Source organism: Oncorhynchus nerka, linkage group LG19 (genome assembly GCF_034236695.1).
Source record: "Oncorhynchus nerka isolate Pitt River linkage group LG19, Oner_Uvic_2.0, whole genome shotgun sequence".
Taxonomy (NCBI): domain Eukaryota; kingdom Metazoa; phylum Chordata; class Actinopteri; order Salmoniformes; family Salmonidae; genus Oncorhynchus; species Oncorhynchus nerka.
This window is the reverse complement of record NC_088414.1, coordinates 5,186,761-5,205,291: the sequence shown is the minus strand read 5'-3', so window position 1 is coordinate 5,205,291 and position 18,531 is coordinate 5,186,761. Positions and strand designations below refer to the sequence as shown.

Genomic DNA, 18,531 nt, shown 5'->3' with positions numbered 1-18,531 from the left:
ACAGCCCCAGACACCCATGCATACCCCACAAGACATGCCATCAGAGGTCTCTTCACAGTCCCCAAGTCCAGAACAGACTATGGGAGGCACACAGCTCAGCCACCCATACATACCCCACAAGACATGCCATCAGAGGTCTCTTCACAGTCCCCAAGTCCAGAACAGACTATGGGAGGCACACAGCCCCAGACACCCATGCATACCCCACAAGACATGCCATCAGAGGTCTGTTTAAACTACTAACACACAGCCCCAGACACCCATGCATACCCCACAAGACATGCCATCAGAGGTCTCTTCACAGTCCCCAAGTCCAGAACAGACTATGGGAGGCACACAGCCCCAGACACCCATGCATACCCTACAAGACATGCCATCAGAGGTCTCTTCACAGTCCCCAAGTCCAGAACAGACTATGGGAGGTGCACAGTACTACACAGAGCCATGACTACATGGGTAACAATACACCTTATGGAACAGCGAGGACTGTGAAGAGACGCACACAAAGCTACAGACACATGCATACACACACAAAGCTACAGACACATGCATACACACACAAAGCTACAGACACATGCATACACACACAAAGCTACAGACACATGCATACACACACAAAGCTACAGACACATGCATACACACACAAAGCTACAGACACATGCATACACACACAAAGCTACAGACACATGCATACACACACAAAGCTACAGACACATGCATACACACACAAGCGCTAGCACACGCACCCTTCACACACGTACATTGTAATATTGTTGTATGGTGGTATTATCCATCACATTTATTTATTTATAAAGCCCTTAAGTCAGCTGATGTCACAAAGTGCTATACAGAAACCCAGCCCCAAACAGCAAGCAATGCAGGTGTGGCTAGAAAAAAAACTCCCTAGAAAGGCCGGAACTTAGGAAGAAACCTAGAGAGGAAGCAGGCTATGAGGGGTGGCCAGTCCTCTTCTCACTGTGCCGGGTATTATACATTTTGTATTGTAGATGTGTAATGTTATGATGTACTGTTTTATATTTTGTTTTATATGTAATGTAAGTGAAGTGGCTTCATGTGTTTGAACCCCAGGAAGAGTACAAATACCCTAATAAATACAAATACCATAACCCCACCATGGGGCACTCTGTTCACAACGTTGACATCAGCAAACCACTCTCCCACACGCCGCCATACACGTGGTCTTCGGTTGTGAGACCGGTTGGACGTACTGTCAAATTCTCTAAAACGACGTTGTAGGCGGCTTAAGGTAGAGAAATTAACATTAAATTCTCTGGTGGACATTCTTGCAGTCAAAACGCCAATTGCACACTCCCTCAAAACTTGAGACATCTGTGGCATTGTGTTGTGTGACAAAACTGCACATGCTAGAGTGGCCTTTTATTGTCCCCAGCACAAGGTGTCATCCTGTTTAATCAGCTTCTTGGTATGTCACACCTGTCAGGTGGATGGATTATCTTGGCAAATCAGAAATGTTAACTAACAGGGATGTAAACAAATTTGTGCACAAAATGTTTGTGCGAAGTGAAAATGTCTGGGATCTCTCATTTCAGCTCATGGAACATGGGACCAACACTTTACATGTTGCGTTTATATTTTTGTTCAGTATCTGTCACAGATACCTTTAAAAAAGGTAGTGGCGTGGATCCGAAAACTAGTCAGTATCTGGTGTGACCACCATTTGCCTCATGCAGCACGACACATCTCCTTCTCACAGAGTTGATCAGGCTGTGGATTGTGGCCTGGAGAATGTTGTCCCACTCCTATTCAACTGCTGTGCAAAGTTGACGGATATTAGTGGCAACTGGAACACGCTGTTCTACACGTCTACACGCCGATCGAGAGCATCCCAAATGCCATGGGGCACTCTTTTTCACAACGTTGACATCAGCAAACCACTGACTCTTGTGAGGATGACGAGCACGTAGATGAGCTTCCCTGAGACGGTTTCTGACAGTTTGTACAAAACCGCAGTTTCATCAGCTGTCCGGGTTGCTGGTCTCAGACGATATCGCAGGTCAAGAAATCGGATGTGGAGTTCCTGGGCTGGCGTGGTTACACGTGGTCCGTGGTTCAAATCAAATCAAACTTTATTTGTCACATGGGCCCGAATACAACAAGTGTAGACTTTACCCTGAAATGCTTACTTATAAGGCCTTAACCAACAGTGTAGTTCAAGAAGAGTTAAGAAAATATTTACCAAGTAGACTAAAACAAAAAGCAATACTTAAAAGGTAACACAATAAGAATAACAATAATAAGGCTATATACAGGGGGTACCGGTACCGAGTCAGTGTGCAGGTTATATACAGGGGGTACCGGTACCGAGTCAGTGTGCAGGTTATATACAGGGGGCACCGGTACCGAGTCAGTGTGCAGGCTATATACAGGGGGTACGGTACCGAGTCAGTGTGCAGGCTATATACAGGGGGTACAGTACTGAGTCAGTGTGCAGGCTATATACAGGGGGTACAGTACTGAGTCAGTGTGCAGGCTATATACAGGGGGTACAGTACTGAGTCAGTGTGCAGGCTATATACAGGGGGTACCGGTACCGAGTCAGTGTGCAGGCTATATACAGGGGGTACGGTACCGAGTCAGTGTGCAGGCTATATACAGGGGGTACGGTACCGAGTCAGTGTGCAGGCTATATACAGGGGGTACCGGTACCGAGTCAGTGTGCAGGCTATATACAGGGGGTACGGTACCGAGTCAGTGTGCAGGCTATATACAGGGGGTACGGTACCGAGTCAGTGTGCAGGCTATATACAGGGGGTACGGTACCGAGTCAGTGTGCAGGCTATATACAGGGGGTACGGTACCGAGTCAGTGTGCAGGCTATATACAGGGGGTACCGGTACCGAGTCAGTGTGCAGGCTATATACAGGGGGTACGGTACCGAGTCAGTGTGCGGGGGTACAGGTTAGTTTAGGTCATTTGTACATGTAGGTGGGGGTAAAGTGACTATGCATAGATAATAAACAGTGAGTAGCAGCAGCATAAAGGGGAGGGGGAGTCAATGTACATTTTCTGGTGGCGATTTTCTTAATTGTTCAGCAGTCTTATGGCTTGGGGGTAGAAGCTGTTAAGGAGCCTCTTGGTCCTAGACTTGGTGCTCCGGTACCGCTTGCCGTGCGGTAGCAGAGAATACAGTATATAACTTGGGTGACTGGAGTCTCTGACAATTTTATGGTCTTTCCTCTGACACCGCCTATTATATAGGTCCTGGATGGTGGGAAGCTTAGCCCCAGTGATGTACTGTGCCGTTCGCACTACCCTCTCTAGCGCCTTACGGTCAGATGCCGAGCAGTTGCCATACCAGGCGGTGATGCAACCGGTCAGGATGCTCTTGATGGTGCAGCTGTGGACCCATGCCAAATATTTTCAGTCTCCTGAGGGGGAAAAGGTTTTGTCGTGCCCTCTTCACAACTGTCTTGGTATGTTTGGACCATGATAGTTTGTTGGTGATGTGGACACCAAGGAAATTCCAACTCTCATCTCACTCACCTACAGCCCCATCGATGTTAATGGGGGCCCGCCTTTTCCTGTGGTCCACGATCAGCTCCTTAGTCTTGCTCACATTGAGGGAGAGGTTGTTGTCCTGGCACCACACTGCCAGTTCTCTGACCTCCCTATATGCGGTCTCATCGTTGTCAGTGATCAGGCCTACCACTGTTGTGTCGTCAACAAACTTAGTGATGGTGTTGGAGACGTGTTTGGCCATGCAGTCGTGGGTGAACAGGTATTACAGAAGGGGACTAAGTACACACCCCTGAGGGGCCCCAGTGTTAAGGATCAGCGTGGCAGACGTGTTGTTGCCTACTCTTACCACCTGGGGGCGGCCGGTCAGGGAGTTCAGGATCCAGTTGCAGAGGGAGGTGTTTAGTCCCAGAGTCCTTAGCTTAGTGATGAGCTTTGAGGGCACTATGGTGTTGAACGCTGAGCTGTAGTCAATTAATAACATTCTCACATAGGTGTTCCTTTTATCCAGGTGGGAAAGGGCAGTGTGGAGTGCGATTGAGATTGCATCATCTGTGGATCTGTTGGGGTGGTATACGAATTGGAGTGGGTCTAGGGTGTCCGGGAGGATGCTGTTGATGTGAGCCATGACCAACCTTTCAAAGCACTTCATGGCTAACGATGTGAGTGCCATGGGGCGGTAATCATTTAGGCAGGTTACCTTTGCTTCCTTGGGCACAGGGACAATGGTGGTCTGTTTGAAACATGTAGATATTACAGACTCGGTCAGGGAGAGTTTGAAATGTCAGTGAAGACACTTGCCATTTGGTCTGCACATGCTTTGAGTACACGTCCTGGTAATCCATCTGGCCCCGCGGCTTTGTGAATGTTGACCTGTTTAAAGGTTTTGTGTCACATCGGCTACCGAGAGGGTTATCACACAGTCATCCAGAACAGCTGGTGCCTGCTTCAGTGTTGCTTGCCTCAAAGCGAGCATAAAAGGCATTTAGCTCATCTGGTATGCTCGTGTCACTGGGCAGCTCGTGTCTGGGTTTCCCTTTGTAGTCTGTAATAGTTTTCAAGCCCTGCCACATCTGACGTGCATCAGAACCGGTGTAGTACGATTCGGTCTTAGTCCTGTATTGGCGCTTTGCCTGTTTAATGCTTCTTTGGAGGCCATAGCGGGATTTCTTATATGCGCCGGATTAGTACCCGCTCCTTGAAAGCGGCAGCTCAAGCCTTTAGCCCGATGCGGATGTTGCCTGTAATCCATGGCTTCTGGTTGGGATCTGTACGTACAGTTACTGTGTGTGCACTTTGTCGATGCACTTATTGATGAAGCCGATCAATGCCATTGGATGAATCGCAGGGTGGCAGGTAGCCTAGTGGTTAGAGCTTTGGACTAGTAACCGAAAGGTTGCAAAATTGATTCCCCAAAATCTGTCGTTCTGCCCCGTTCTGCAGTTAAACCCACTGTTCCTAGGCCGTCATTGAAAATAAGAATTTGTTTTTAACTGACTTGCCTAGTTAAATGAAAGTAAAATAAAATGTAAATAAATTCCAGTCTGCGCTAGCAAAACAGTCCCGTGGTGTAGCATTCTAAAATAAAATGTGATTTGTCCTAAGCACAAGGTGTAATGATCTTGACGTTTAATCAGCTTCTTGATATGCCACACTGTCAGGTTGATGGCAAAGGAGAAATGCTCACAGAGAGGGATGTAAACAAACTTCTGCACAAAATGTTTGTGTATATGGCACATTTCTGGGATGTTTTATTTCAGCTCGTGAAACATGGGACCAACACTTTACATGTTGCGTTTATATTTAGATATCGGCGCGCAGGTGAATTGTTCTTCTTCTTTTAGGTGTTATTGGTGGACTTCATCCAAAAAGGTACCCATCCAGGCTGTATCACAACCGGCCGTGATCGGGAGTCCCATAGAGCGGCGCACAATTGGCCCAGCGTCGTCCGGGTTGGGCCGGTGTAGGCCGACATTGTCAATACGAATTTGTTCTTAACTGACTTGTCTAGTTAAATAAAGGTTACATAAAAAAATGTAAAAAAGTAAAAGTTGTATTGCCGCTACAAAAGGCACAGTTGTTTGTGCGCATGCGTGAAAATATACCTCTTGATTCGAACCGTATCTTTTGTCCCGAAACGATACCATGATGACGGTGTTAGTGGTGTCTGCAGGCCAAATAGAGCTCTACACACACCTCCCTGTGATGAGGCAGCTGGTAGAGCAGCTCCAGCAGTGGGAATTCCGTGTCTGTGGCATCTTCCTGGTGGACTCACAGTTCATGGTGGAGACCTTCAAGGTAATGTGTCCTCTGCTAACACATCTTATTTACAATCCCACGCCGCCTTTTATACAGGCATTATAATATGCTATAACAGTTGTATTTTAAGTCAATTGAAAAACAAGTGTCTCAAAAACCTAGTTCATCTCTGGTATCATGGCTGCGTTGAGTGCCATGGTGCCCTTGGAGATCCCAACAGTCAACATCATGACCAAAATGGACCTGCTCAGTCCCAAGGCCAAGAAGGAAATAGAAAAGTAGGTGTCAGAATTGTGGAATTCCTCCTTTTGATGTGTATCTGTTGCCTTGGTCCATCTGGTTTTATGTCTGTGTGTGTGGTTGGCTAAGAATGCATCCTATGCACAAGCTTAGCAGATCTGTATTGGCTGGCACTGACAGATCCCGCTCTCTCCCATGCAGGTACCTGGACCCTGACATGTACTCAATGATGGAGGACAACTCTGTCACCATTAGGAGCAAGAAGTTCAAGAAGCTGACCAAAGCCATCTGTGGTTTGGTAAGTTTTATTGTAATTAATCACATTGTCTGAAAGCTTTCAAAATACACTGAAAGCATCCCAAATACATCATCTATACAGCTAAAACCAACAATACACTGAAAGCATCCCAAATACATCATCTATACAGCTAAAACCAACAATACACTGAAAGCATCCCAAATACATCATCTATACAGCTAAAAACAACAATGCAATGTAAAAACAAGTTGACATTGAAGCTAAAGAAAGTATGCTTTCTCAATTGACCTAATTTTGCTAATCATTCCTTTTGACAAAATCAAGACGTCAAGGGTCTCGTAAAGTTTTTTGAATGAAGAATATTCAATTCCAGCTTAATTTGAGCAAATTCAGACAAATAATAATCATTCAGTGGGTAATTGGTCCTATTTCACACATGTGCTATTAACTCAATTCAATGTTTTCATCGTTTGACAGCCCTTATGCCGTACAAAACCGCGCATAGAGAGAAGGCAGCACTGGTGTCCATAAATAAGTCATGACCCCTAGTTTGTGTTTTCTAGATTGATGACTACAGCATGGTGAGATTCCTGCCTTTTGATCGCACAGACGAGGAAGGCATCAACATAGTGCTTCAGCACGTCAACTTTTCCATACAGTACGGAGAAGACTTGGAGTTCAAAGAGCCAAAGGTAAATACAAAACACATGTATGCTTAGCCCTAGAGGTTAGTAGAGCAGACTCTCCTAAGGAGCCTGACGAGGAGCCAGACAACACAAATTATGATGATTTCTTCCAGGACAATGAAGAGGACTGAGATGATATACATTACAAAATATTAAGTGCACCTGCTCTTTGCATGACAGACTGACCAGGTGAATCCAGGTGAAGGCTATCATCCTTTATTGATGTCACTTAAGTTAGTGTAGATGAAGGGGAGGAGACAGGTAATATAAGGATTTTTAAGCCTTGAGATAACTGAGACATGGATTGTGTATGTGTGCCATTCAGAGGGTGTATGGGCAAGACAAAACATTTTGAAGTGCCTTTGAACGGGGGGGTATGGTAGTAGGTGCCAGGCTCACCGGTTTGTGTCAAGAACTGAAACGCTGCTGGGTTTTTCACACTCAACAGTTTCCCATGTGTATCAAGAATGGTCCACCACCCAAAGGACATCCAGCCAACTTGACACAACTGTGGAAAGCATTGGAGTCAACATGGGCCAGCATCCCTGTGGAACGCTTTCAACACCTTGTAGAGTCCATGCCTCAACGAACTGAGGATGTTCTGAGGGCAAAAGGGGGATGCAACTCAATATTAGGAAGGTGTTCTCAATTTCACCCGAATCCCTCCCCATCCCTGTCTGAAGCTCCACCACGTGACCTGTTGATTTTTGACTGTAAGCAGAATTTAATGGAAATTAAGAAGACGTTTCTTGTTGAATATCTGGATTAAACTATTGTAAAACAACGTTTTGACATTTATTGCGATGAAAATGGTGATCAATTGCGCCACCCTGTGGTCATTCATATATTGTCCACACCGCGTCTCTATTCGTTGGTCTATTTCCTGTCAATTCTGTTGGGTGGGACAGGCGGAAGCAGCAGCAGCGCGAGTAGCAGTAGTGTCCTGACAAACGCTTACATTTTTAGTTTGCTGGGGCTGAAATATTTACATTAGTCTCTCAAAATGCCGGTAAGTACCTAAAATATTATGACCACCTCTTAAATTAACAACCTTTAAGTGTGTTCTCTGTAATGTAAATATTTGTATCTTCCCCAATCTGTATCGACCATAGCATTTTCTAGTTAGCTAACGTTAGTCATTTCAGTCTTAACAAAAATGCTTTGGATCACCCAAAAATAACGTGGCAACGAAATTGTAAAAATATTGCTTGATATTAGTCTGTAGTTGCCAATTGAATGAAAACCGGTCAAAAAGAGACATGTTAATTTATGCAGCCAATGGAGTTAGTAGTTTGGTGGGTTTAGCTGCTAGCTAATCTGCTAGTTTAGTAGCTATAGCTCGGACCGCTATCCAGTACAGTAGAGTGCTGGCATTCTCATTTTGTCAAAAAGATCATCTCATAGTCATTATATATATATGCATCAACTGTTTCACTTTCCTTTGCAGGCGTACCACTCTGGCTTGATGGATGGGGACACCAAGATGGTGGGGAACATGGCTATGCTGCCACTAAAAACCCAATTCAAGGGCCCTGCAGCGAAAGAGAGTATGTTTCAGCTAGCAAATTTAACAATTTGACACACTTTTTAAAGAGCTGGTGTTGACATTCTTGCCTAATTTACCATACTCCACCCATCGGGTTTAGAAAATAGCCTACAAGAATGTACAAAGTTCTTGTGTGACATGAACAAGGTTTCGATCATAAGTAGGATATCTATCTTTCAACCTGTGCATTTCCTTAAATTCCACTTGACTGTGGTTGCCTGGTGGTGCATGTTGCTTACTTATTAGGTGCCATGAGTCACTCAAGTGTTTATTCTCTTTATTTTAAGTACTTGGCCAGCATCCCCTAACTTCCTCTATTTTCAACTCCTCTTTTGTTATTTCAGGCAAAGATTCAGACATCATTGAGGAGGCCATCTACTATTTCAAAGCTAATGTCTTCTTTAAGAATTACGAAATCAAGGTAAGGCAACATTGAAATGTGCAATTTTTTTTTTAGCAAAATGGTGAATGTTAAAAATGGAAGTGGTCACCTGCTATTTATGGAATGCTGTCTGTTTGAGTATAATAGAGTAGACTACATGTTATAAGGAAGTTAATGTTTTTACAGTACCTCCCCCTTTCTACAGTGGCTTGGCCTGTGGTATCCCGCATGCCCCAGCCTGCTTCTCTGAATATTGCCCTTGGCAATACAGTATTCTCATAGCTCTGTTAGCAGTGCTTAGTTAGGCAGTGACTGAAACTAGGTTCTGCTCTCATACACCCATAGACAAAGAGTACTCAAACTTTTTGATAGCAAATTCAACAGGGACCCTTCATAATTGGAACATAACTGGAGCGAATATAAGGAGTTTTACTATGACTTCAGCTGTGCATGGCCGGACAAACCAGGTCGCGGGAAGGAACATTTTCTTTTTCCATAGAGAACCTTTTGCAAATTTCCTGCAATTCTACTAATTTTGTCATGTTGGGGGGGTGGAGTATCAAGTGTATAATTGGAGTATTCTAGTGGATACCAATATCCCTGTGAGCCTCCTAGGCCCATGCTGCCCAGGGTTAAAGGGATTCTCCAGTACTTTTGTATACTTTCTAGGCAGTAGTTCTGAAAGTAGTGCCCACAAGCTAAAAGTGGAGGAACAATATGTACTTGTAATTTATTTGAAAAAATACAATTTGATTCAGTGAAAGGTTTCTTTTCATTTTGGTAAGAGATTAAAATGTAATGAATTGACAGTTATTTGCTGATGTAAAAATATAAATGTACCGTTTTTAGTTTGTCATATTTGAGGTGTGGTAGGGTCATGTGGAAAATGGGGTCCGCCAGGAAAAAGGGGTCTCAAGCTGAAAGTTTGAAAACCATTGCTCTAAACTTATTCCACAGAACCCTTTGAATTTGTTTTCTGTTAGTAGTGTTTTGAGTCTCTGCCAGCTCCTACCCAAGACAACCCTGGACACAGCATGTTGACATTAGACAACAGAATTCTCATTACTATGGACTTAAGTGTCAGTCACAAGGCTTGGTGTATCATTGGAGTTATCAACCTTTTTTTCCTCCCCAGAACGAGGCAGACAGGACACTGATCTACGTCACCCTGTACATTTCTGAATGCCTGAAGAAGCTACAGAAGGTAACACAAGGAAATTAGTTGATTGCCCAACAGGCTTTTCTAATAAAGCAAATAGCTATTGATTCCAAATGACCCCCCCCCCCCCCTAGTGATATGGAATGTTGGGTCCTCTGAACAATTTAAAGACATGATTTGTTTTGTATGGTGAACTCCCCTCCTGAATTCTTGTTTATTTGCAGTGCAGCTCCAGGGGTCAGGGAGAGAAGGAGATGTACACCCTGGGCATCACCAACTTCCCCATCCCTGGAGAACCTGGTTTCCCTCTCAACGCCATGTATGCAAAGCCCAGCAACAAGCAGGAAGAAGGTAAGGAACTACAGTAATATTTCTTCTTTTCAGTATTAGTAACACTATTGAATAGACTGATAGAGGTGCCACACCAACCGTACATTAGTGTTTTAGGCTGCACTGTGTAGTATTCAGTAGTACCAGCAGTTGTGATTACGTTTGGTCAAGATCTGTTTTGTGTGGACCCCAGGAAGAGTAGCTGCTACTTTCACAACAGCTAATGGGGATCCTAATTAAATCCCCCCCCATGGTTTTTCCTGATCAGAGACCATGAGGGCGTACCTGCAGCAGATCCGCCAGGAGACGGGGCTGAGGCTGTGTGACCGTGTGTTTGACCCCCAGACAGACAAACCCAGCAAGGTGAGACATCTGACCGCTCCTGTCACAATTATTTTTAGTGGATTGATGGACTAACCCTGACTGTGACCTCTTTTTCAGTGGTGGGTGTGCTTTGTTAAGAAACAGTTCATGAACAAAAGCCTGTCAGCTCCTGGACAGTAGACAATTCGGGTCTAAACTACTGCAAGGCAGATGGATTTTTGTTTTTCGTTTTTGTGCCTCCATTTGTGTGGCTGAGATGATTTTATACTGAAGAGTACATGGACATACTGTTGTCAGGTGGCTTCTTTGATCATGTTAAGCGATGGCTTAATGCAATAAAACAATTCTGAAAACATGTCTCAGTTGGTCTCTTACACAATCAAGAAAATATTACTGTTTTAAAAACTTTATTGGGACTCAAGTTAAACAATGTGGGTGTATAAACCTGTGATTTCACAACTCATGCCAGTCTTCACTCCACACAGGTGAATAGGTATAACTATTGGTACTATCAGTTAAATAAACTATTGAGCTACAAGTGTTATTGCTTGTTCTAACAATCCATCACCACTTTCATTATTTTGATCCTTTGCATTGCATGAATAACTTGCGTAAGACTCAAGCATCTCCTCGTAGATAGAAATTGTGCTGTTGCAAAGGGCTAGTCTGCTTCCACAGGAGAAAATGGCAATACTGGTGTGGACATTCAACCAGAACTGGCATCACCTTATTCACATTCTTGAGACAACCATCTGAAATGTGATTTCTTCTTTCTGGAGATGTTCACAGGTGACCAAAGCTTAAATAATTATTCTCACAAGGATAGACGACACTGAACACACGTCCCTGAAAATATCCTAGAAAGGAAACTCAAGTGTACAAACTTCACATGAAGGGGAAAACCAAAAGACATAACTTGATCTATAGTACATAATATTTACATATACAATTAGAGCGGAGATCTTTATTACAAAAAAATATTATTTTCCTCATGCTAATATTCTTAGGTTTGTTTATCCCCAAAAAATGATTGATCAAAAATGGAAGAAACCAGACATCGCTGGAGACCGTTTCCTCACAGGGAAACAACTTAAGGCAGCAGAGTGTATTAACCCTTTTGAGAGAAAGGACTTTGCAGAACACTTTGGAAGGAATGGGCTTCCATAGGTAAAGAACGGGGGCAACGAAAGCCATTGTTGGTTAGTATCTCTTCATTGACCACAATTGCATAAGAGACAAGTTAAAAGTAGATGGCTCAGTGGCAGGTTGAAAATAAAGCTCTTCGAAACAAAAACATGCATCTTGAGTTGTCATAATTATCATTTAAATAAATACGTCTAAAGTGAGAACTGGGCAATGAGCATGAGGGGATGTTTTTTCCTCCACACATCCACAGAAGAAATGAGACGACCCTATTTACACAACTAAAGGAAAAAATGGCTGGCTTTTTATTCCACATCTTCCTAAGAGCAGAGCACTGGTGCAAAAGTCTTTATTGAAGAGTGACATGATCGATCTCCCGATGTTAAAATTCTAGCTAAAAAAAAACAAACAATTAGCTTGCAGACAAAATATAAATCAAGGGAAACGATAATCAAAGCATCAAGACAAACAATTGAAGATGTACTATCCAGCCAAGGCACTGAAAGGGTCTCAATTTCTGCAACGTGAGATTATAGTTGAGCGCTGTGTGGATCCAGAAAGGTACTCACTGGGTGTGGCAATGGTGGAGGAGTGGCGCCTAGTCAAACGCCATCTCCTGACTCTTTCGTACACAGCGAGCCACCTTCCTCTTGAACTCTCCACAAGGATCCTCTCTCCATTCTTTCTACAGGGCACAACACAACTGTACATTAAAAACCCGAGCTTCACAAGCGCCACAATCAACTAAACTGGTAGATAATCCCTCACTACTATCAAGAATGTTGTTCTACAAAAACACAAGTCTAAAACTGACATTTCACTTGTTTCTGTAAATTCGTTGAGGCCATAAAAACAAAATAACAGCACCGTTGTTTCAGCCTCATTGAATTCCCCCGTCTGGGACTTACGGCTGCGTCCACATTGGCGGGTGAGTCGCCGTTCGGGTCGGCCAGCATGGAGATAACACTGATCATGATGGTCTCTACAGTGTGAATGGGCAGCCAGCGCTCCTCAGGCTTCTCATAGCCAAACTTGTCCTCTCCGGGCTCGTGCAGAATGGAGATACACACGTCACCGTTCTTTGCAACTGAAAGAGAAGAGTACAAGGAATCATAAACTGCTGACCAGTTGACGAACACACAGGTCTTTAGCTGTATAACACATCGATCAAAACTGAAGATCTTCAACTCAAATGTCAAATCCATTTTTCTGTATGGATCTGAAACATGGAGAACCCTTTGAAACAAACTAAAGTAATTCATTAACCACTGTCTCGGATGGTGTCTGGCCAGTAGACTCCCAGAATGCATCAGCAACATCAGGCTGTGGGAAATGACAAAACAAGACCCAATAGGAAGCACAATGAGAGAAGGAAGTGGAGCTGGGTAGGACACACTAAGAAGAAACAAAATCAATCACAAAACAGGCTCCAACATGGAGCCCACAAGGCAAACACTAAAGAGGAAGGCCTAAAACTACCTGGAGATTAAGCACAGAGCAAGAGATGAAGGCAGGAGGTATATGCCACGGCAAGCCCTAGAGTAAATAAATAGCACAGAGCAAGAGATGAAGGGAGGTATGCCATGGCAAGCCCTAGAGGCAGGAGGTATATGCCATGGCAAGCCCTAGAGTAAATAAATAGCACAGAGCAAGAGATGAAGGGAGGTATGCCATGGCAAGCCCTAGAGTAAATAAATAGCACAGAGCAAGAGATGAAGGCAGGAGGTATGCCATGGCAAGCCCTAGAGTAAATAAATAGCACAGAGCAAGAGATGAAGGTGATTCATCAATGAAACCACTTACCATTGGGATGCCATATTTCTGTGATGAACTTCATCTTCGGAGGCCTATGTGGGTAGTCAAGGGGAAAGGTCAAGTAGGCTTTAAAGAAACCACCCTCGCTGTAAAGAAACAAGGTGAGAAAATGAGTGTCACTCATATAGGAGGTGCCAAGTGACAGTCACTATTTACCACAGACACAAAGTAAACCCCACCTATGTATATAATTCCTCTTCTTTAAAAAAGGGCCCCTCCCACCCCCAGAGGAAGTTGCCACCACTATGTAATTTCCTGTCCTAGAGATGAAATGCACATTTAGGTTCTACCTCCAAAGAATGACAAAGTCTACTTATACATACTCATGAATTGGTCTATGTCTGGTTCTGGAGCTGTATTTGTCATAAGCTTTGATTTAGGGATTTTTTTTGTGCCACAGATGGAAACCACTGGCCTATCTCTGACATCTATTGTCATCTCCAAAGTTTTGGCATATTCCATCAATTGCGGCCGCGAATCCACCATAGAAACAGTTTGACGAGATTAAGATGAGGCCCTGGTAACATAGATAATAGGGTTGAATGGCAGGTACCCGGCTACACAGATTTACCGCCCAAAACCAGTCCCTTTCCCGGGACAAATAAATGCGAGAAACTGGTAAATTCTAATAAATTATCTATATGAACAGCATGGGGTGAAATGGAACTGTTCAATGATATGTCTAAATTTTCTACGGCCTCTGCATGAAGAATCATCAAAGATCAGGGTGGGGACAGACAGCCCATCTCAGTATGGAGCGCAGGTCACAATGCATGTAGACATACCATCTCAGTATGGAGCGCAGGTCACAATGCATGTAGACATACCATCTCAGTATGGAGCGCAGGTCACAATGCATGTAGACCTACCATCTCAGTATGGAGCGCAGGTCACAATGCATGTAGACCTACCATCTCAGTATGGAGCGCAGGTCACAATGCATGTAGACCTACCATCTCAGTATGGAGCGCAGGTCACAATGCATGTAGACCTACCATCTCAGTATGGAGCGCAGGTCACAATGCATGTAGACATACCATCTCAGTATGGAGCGCAGGTCACAATGCATGTAGACATACCATCTCAGTATGGAGCGCAGGTCACAATGCATGTAGACCTACCATCTCAGTATGGAGCGCAGGTCACAATGCATGTAGACATACCATCTCAGTATGGAGCGCAGGTCACAATGCATGTAGACATACCATCTCAGTATGGAGCGCAGGTCACAATGCATGTAGACCTACCATCTCAGTATGGAGCGCAGGTCACAATGCATGTAGACCTACCATCTCAGTATGGAGCGCAGGTCACAATGCATGTAGACCTACCATCTCAGTATGGAGCAATGCAGGTCCTACCATCTCATGTAGACCTACCATCTCAATCATTATGGTAACTTGTTTTATTGTGATTGGTAGGCCTATATTTTCTGCAACATAGTCTATGCTACAGTAATATAAAGACCGAATGAGCTTCTAATATACTCTTCTCCATCTGGCTTTCGGGGGGGGGGGGGGGGTCACGGTTTTTTTGTGTATCGATTATTACTTTTTTAATTGCAGTTGCAGAGTTTTAAAACAGCCCATCTTTCGAATAGCGTTGCTTTAAAATCTGTGCACATAGGAGCACGCTCTCCTAGCCTAAACTCAATGCAATATTAGCCTTACATTTAGCCAATTAAAGATGGGTTATGCATAATAACCTCATTCATAGCCTCTGTCTCTTGCGCTATACGCAAGTGCCTGTGATCTGCTGGTCTCTCCTTAAAAAACACCCCTTACCTCTTGGAGTCCCATGCAGAACTAGCTAGACTAGAATAGCTTGCTGGACATTTGTTTTTTGCATTTATTATACCAACAAGAGGAGGAAAGAGGGACGCAATCTCTTTTTTTGCTGAATGTTAAATACAGCAGCCAATAAAACTCACGGGTAGTATGAAAGAAAAGTGAATGCACGGTAGGCTATAGCAGTTACTTATTCAGACCCATAACCATTCAGGCCCATAACCATTCAGACCCATAACCATTCAGACCATTCATTATTATCCATTCATTATTCAAGGATGTCATTAGATTGATGAAGATACATGAAATAAGTTGTCCTTAACTGTTGAAAGCGAGGAAGGAATGAAGAAACAAGAGAGAAAGAGGTAGGCTAATAACCTTAGGGGAAACATTATGAAAGCTATTCATACAGTGAATTCGGAAAGTATTCAGACCCCTGGACTTTTTCTACATTTTGTTACGTTACAGCATTATTCTAAAATGGATTAAACAAACTGAAATATCACTTTCACATAAGTATTCAGACCCTTTACTCAGTACTTTGTTGAAGCACCTTTGGCAGCGATTACAGCCTCAGGTCTTCTTGGGTATGACGCTACATGCTTGGCACACCTGTATTTGGGGAGTTTCTTCCATTCTTCTCTGCAGAGCCTCTTAAGATCTGTCAGGTTGGTTGGGGAGCGTCGCTGTACAGTTATTTTCAGGTCTCTCCGGAGATGTTCGATCGGGTTCAAGTCCGGGCTCTGGCTGGGCCACTCAAGGACATTCAAAGACTTGTTCCGAAGCCACTTCTACCTCGTCTTGGCTGTGTACTTAGGGTCATTGTCCTGTTGGACCAAGAACACAATCGGGTTCTTGGTCATCTCCCTGACCAAGGCCCTTCTCCCCCGATTGCTCAGTTTGGCCGGGCGCCCAGCTCTAGGAAGTGTCTTGGGGGTTCCAAACTTCTTCCATTTCAGAATGATGGAGGCCACTGTGTTCTTGGGGACCTTCAATGCTGCAGAAATGTTTTGGTACCCTTCCCCAGATCTGTGCCTCGACACAATCCTGTCTCGGACCTCTACAGATAATTCCAACAACCTCATGGCTTGGTTTTTGCTCTGATATGCACTGTCAACTGTGGGACCTTATATAGACAGGTGTGTGCCTTTCAAAATAATGTGCAATCAATTGAATTTAACACAGGTGGACTCCAATCAAGTTGTAGAAACATCTCAAGGACGATCAATGAAAACAGGATGCACCTGAGCTCAATTTTAAATCTCCTAGCAAAGGGTCTGAATACTTATGTAAATAAGGTGGGGGTATTGTGTGTAGATTGATGAGGCATTTATTTTATTTAATCATTTTAGAATAAGGCTGTAAGGTAACAAAATGTGGAAAAAGTGAAGGGGTCTGAAAACGTTCTGAATGCACTGTACACCAACCTTTTAAAGGGCTGGTAGTGAGTTCAGAATTCTATCACCTGATGAATCATGTGGCAGAATCATGTACACACAGTGCACAGCTCAGCAAGTATGCATGTCTAGTGCATGTATTTTTCATCTTGTGCACATGCTTCAGGTGATAGAAAATCTGAACACATTCCTAACGCTAATTTATTCTTTCATGTGGATATATTGTCTCATTCTTACCTGCAAAAGGACCAACCACATGGACAACTGGTAAAGTAAATTTTTTTTTAAAAATTCTGGCTTGTAGAGGTCGTGAGAGGAAACTTTTCTGATCCTAACGCTAATTTACCCCCAACGTTGAATCCAATGCAATTCAACGTGGTGTCTCCAGGTTATGCCTTCAACAGATAGAGCAGATTTGTAAAAACACTCACAATAATGTATCTTGCGGGCCAATAACAACCACCTCCCACTGATGGATGTTATCGTCGTCTATGAGACCGGCAGAAAATCCCTCCACAGGGTTCTTGTTGAGCTCTAAAAAGGGGTAAACAAACACGCGGACATTATTACCCAATACCCACCCCTGATGCCATGTCATGCGTGTTGTCAAGCTAGAATTCAGCTAACGGACCAGTGAAAATGAACATGGGGTGTTATTTAGCTTGAGGAAATGACCTAGACGTGTGGCTACGATTAAAATAAATGGCACACTTCTTACAAGTCTTAGCTAGCGAACATAACGTTACCACCACTGTTGTGTGTCGCTAGTTAACTAGCTGGCAAAATGATATGTCACGCGTTAGCTAGCTAAACATACACCAGCTGGGAATTTGCGTTGTGTACTAGCCGTAGCTACGTTGACATTTTAAATACAAGTACAACAAACATTATTTGACTACAAGCTAGCCAAGTTACAGGTAAATACTACACTTGTTCAACTCGGCTTAATTTAGCTAACGTTAGGTGCTCGCTTACCTGCCAGTTGTTTTCGAAGCAACAGGGATGATTGATCGGTCATTTTATGTGGATTAGCCTACCTATAAAGACAACGACCTGAACTGTCTCTAACATAAAATATAACAGAACAAAGAATTGGAGAGAGAGAGACCTAGCTAGCTTGTTACCGATGTTTCAACAAGGCCTTATTAGTTGATCGTTTCCCACAGAGAGGCACAGCTTCCGACAGCTAGGCTAGCAACATCCCCATACACCGCATGCGCCCTACTCGTCAAGAGAGAGGGAGGTGCAAAGCCTACATCAGGGTTACCCAACTGTGCGAGTGATTTGATTTTAACCCAACATTTTCTGAGCAAAACAAATTGTTTATGATGTGGTTTATTGTTGTACATAAGACTGTAAAAAACACAAGCAAATAATCTCCAAGTGATTGTAATGTTGTAAATCGGTCCCATAGTATTCCCACACCTAATAGAGATATACACCAAGGACACTAAACATTAGGAACCCCTTCCTAATATTGAGTTCACCATCAGAACAGCCTTAATTGGTTGGGGTGCATGGACTTTACAAGGTGTCGAAAGCGCTCCACAGGCCCATGTTGACTCGAATGCACTTGTGTCAGGTTGGCTGGATGTCCTTTGGGTGGTGGAGTAGAGGCTGACACGGGGTGAACATTCATTACTGTCCGGTCAATTGTTTCCCCGTTCTGTCCTGATCCCGCAACATTTCTATAACTTCAGAACTTT

General features: G+C 43.7%; 2 protein-coding genes across 3 annotated transcripts; one reads left to right on the top strand and one right to left on the bottom strand.

Moving 5' to 3' along the window:
* The first annotated feature begins 7,830 nt into the window (after positions 1-7,830).
* LOC115125732 (actin-related protein 2/3 complex subunit 3-B-like) lies at positions 7,831-11,038 on the top strand. The gene is made up of 7 exons (XM_029655290.2): positions 7,831-7,951; positions 8,390-8,489; positions 8,833-8,909; positions 10,006-10,074; positions 10,254-10,380; positions 10,628-10,722; positions 10,801-11,038. Exons 1-7 carry the CDS (start codon positions 7,946-7,948, stop codon positions 10,861-10,863), a joined length of 537 nt encoding a protein of 178 aa, XP_029511150.1. The 5' UTR covers positions 7,831-7,945; the 3' UTR covers positions 10,864-11,038.
* Positions 11,039-11,073: 35 nt separating this feature from the next.
* Positions 11,074-18,056, bottom strand: LOC115125733 (ubiquitin-conjugating enzyme E2 G1-like). 2 transcript variants are annotated; one of them, XM_029655293.2, is made up of 5 exons: positions 17,801-18,056; positions 17,257-17,359; positions 13,630-13,673; positions 12,735-12,913; positions 11,074-12,511 (listed from the first exon to the last, which is right to left on the bottom strand). In XM_029655293.2, exons 1-5 carry the CDS (start codon positions 17,841-17,843, stop codon positions 12,425-12,427), a joined length of 456 nt encoding a protein of 151 aa, XP_029511153.1. In that variant the 5' UTR covers positions 17,844-18,056; the 3' UTR covers positions 11,074-12,424. The 2 variants fall into 2 exon arrangements, with proteins under 2 accessions (XP_029511153.1, XP_029511151.1); XM_029655291.2 differs by having other exon boundaries at positions 13,630-13,727; positions 17,801-18,054.
* Positions 18,057-18,531: the final 475 nt, after the last annotated feature.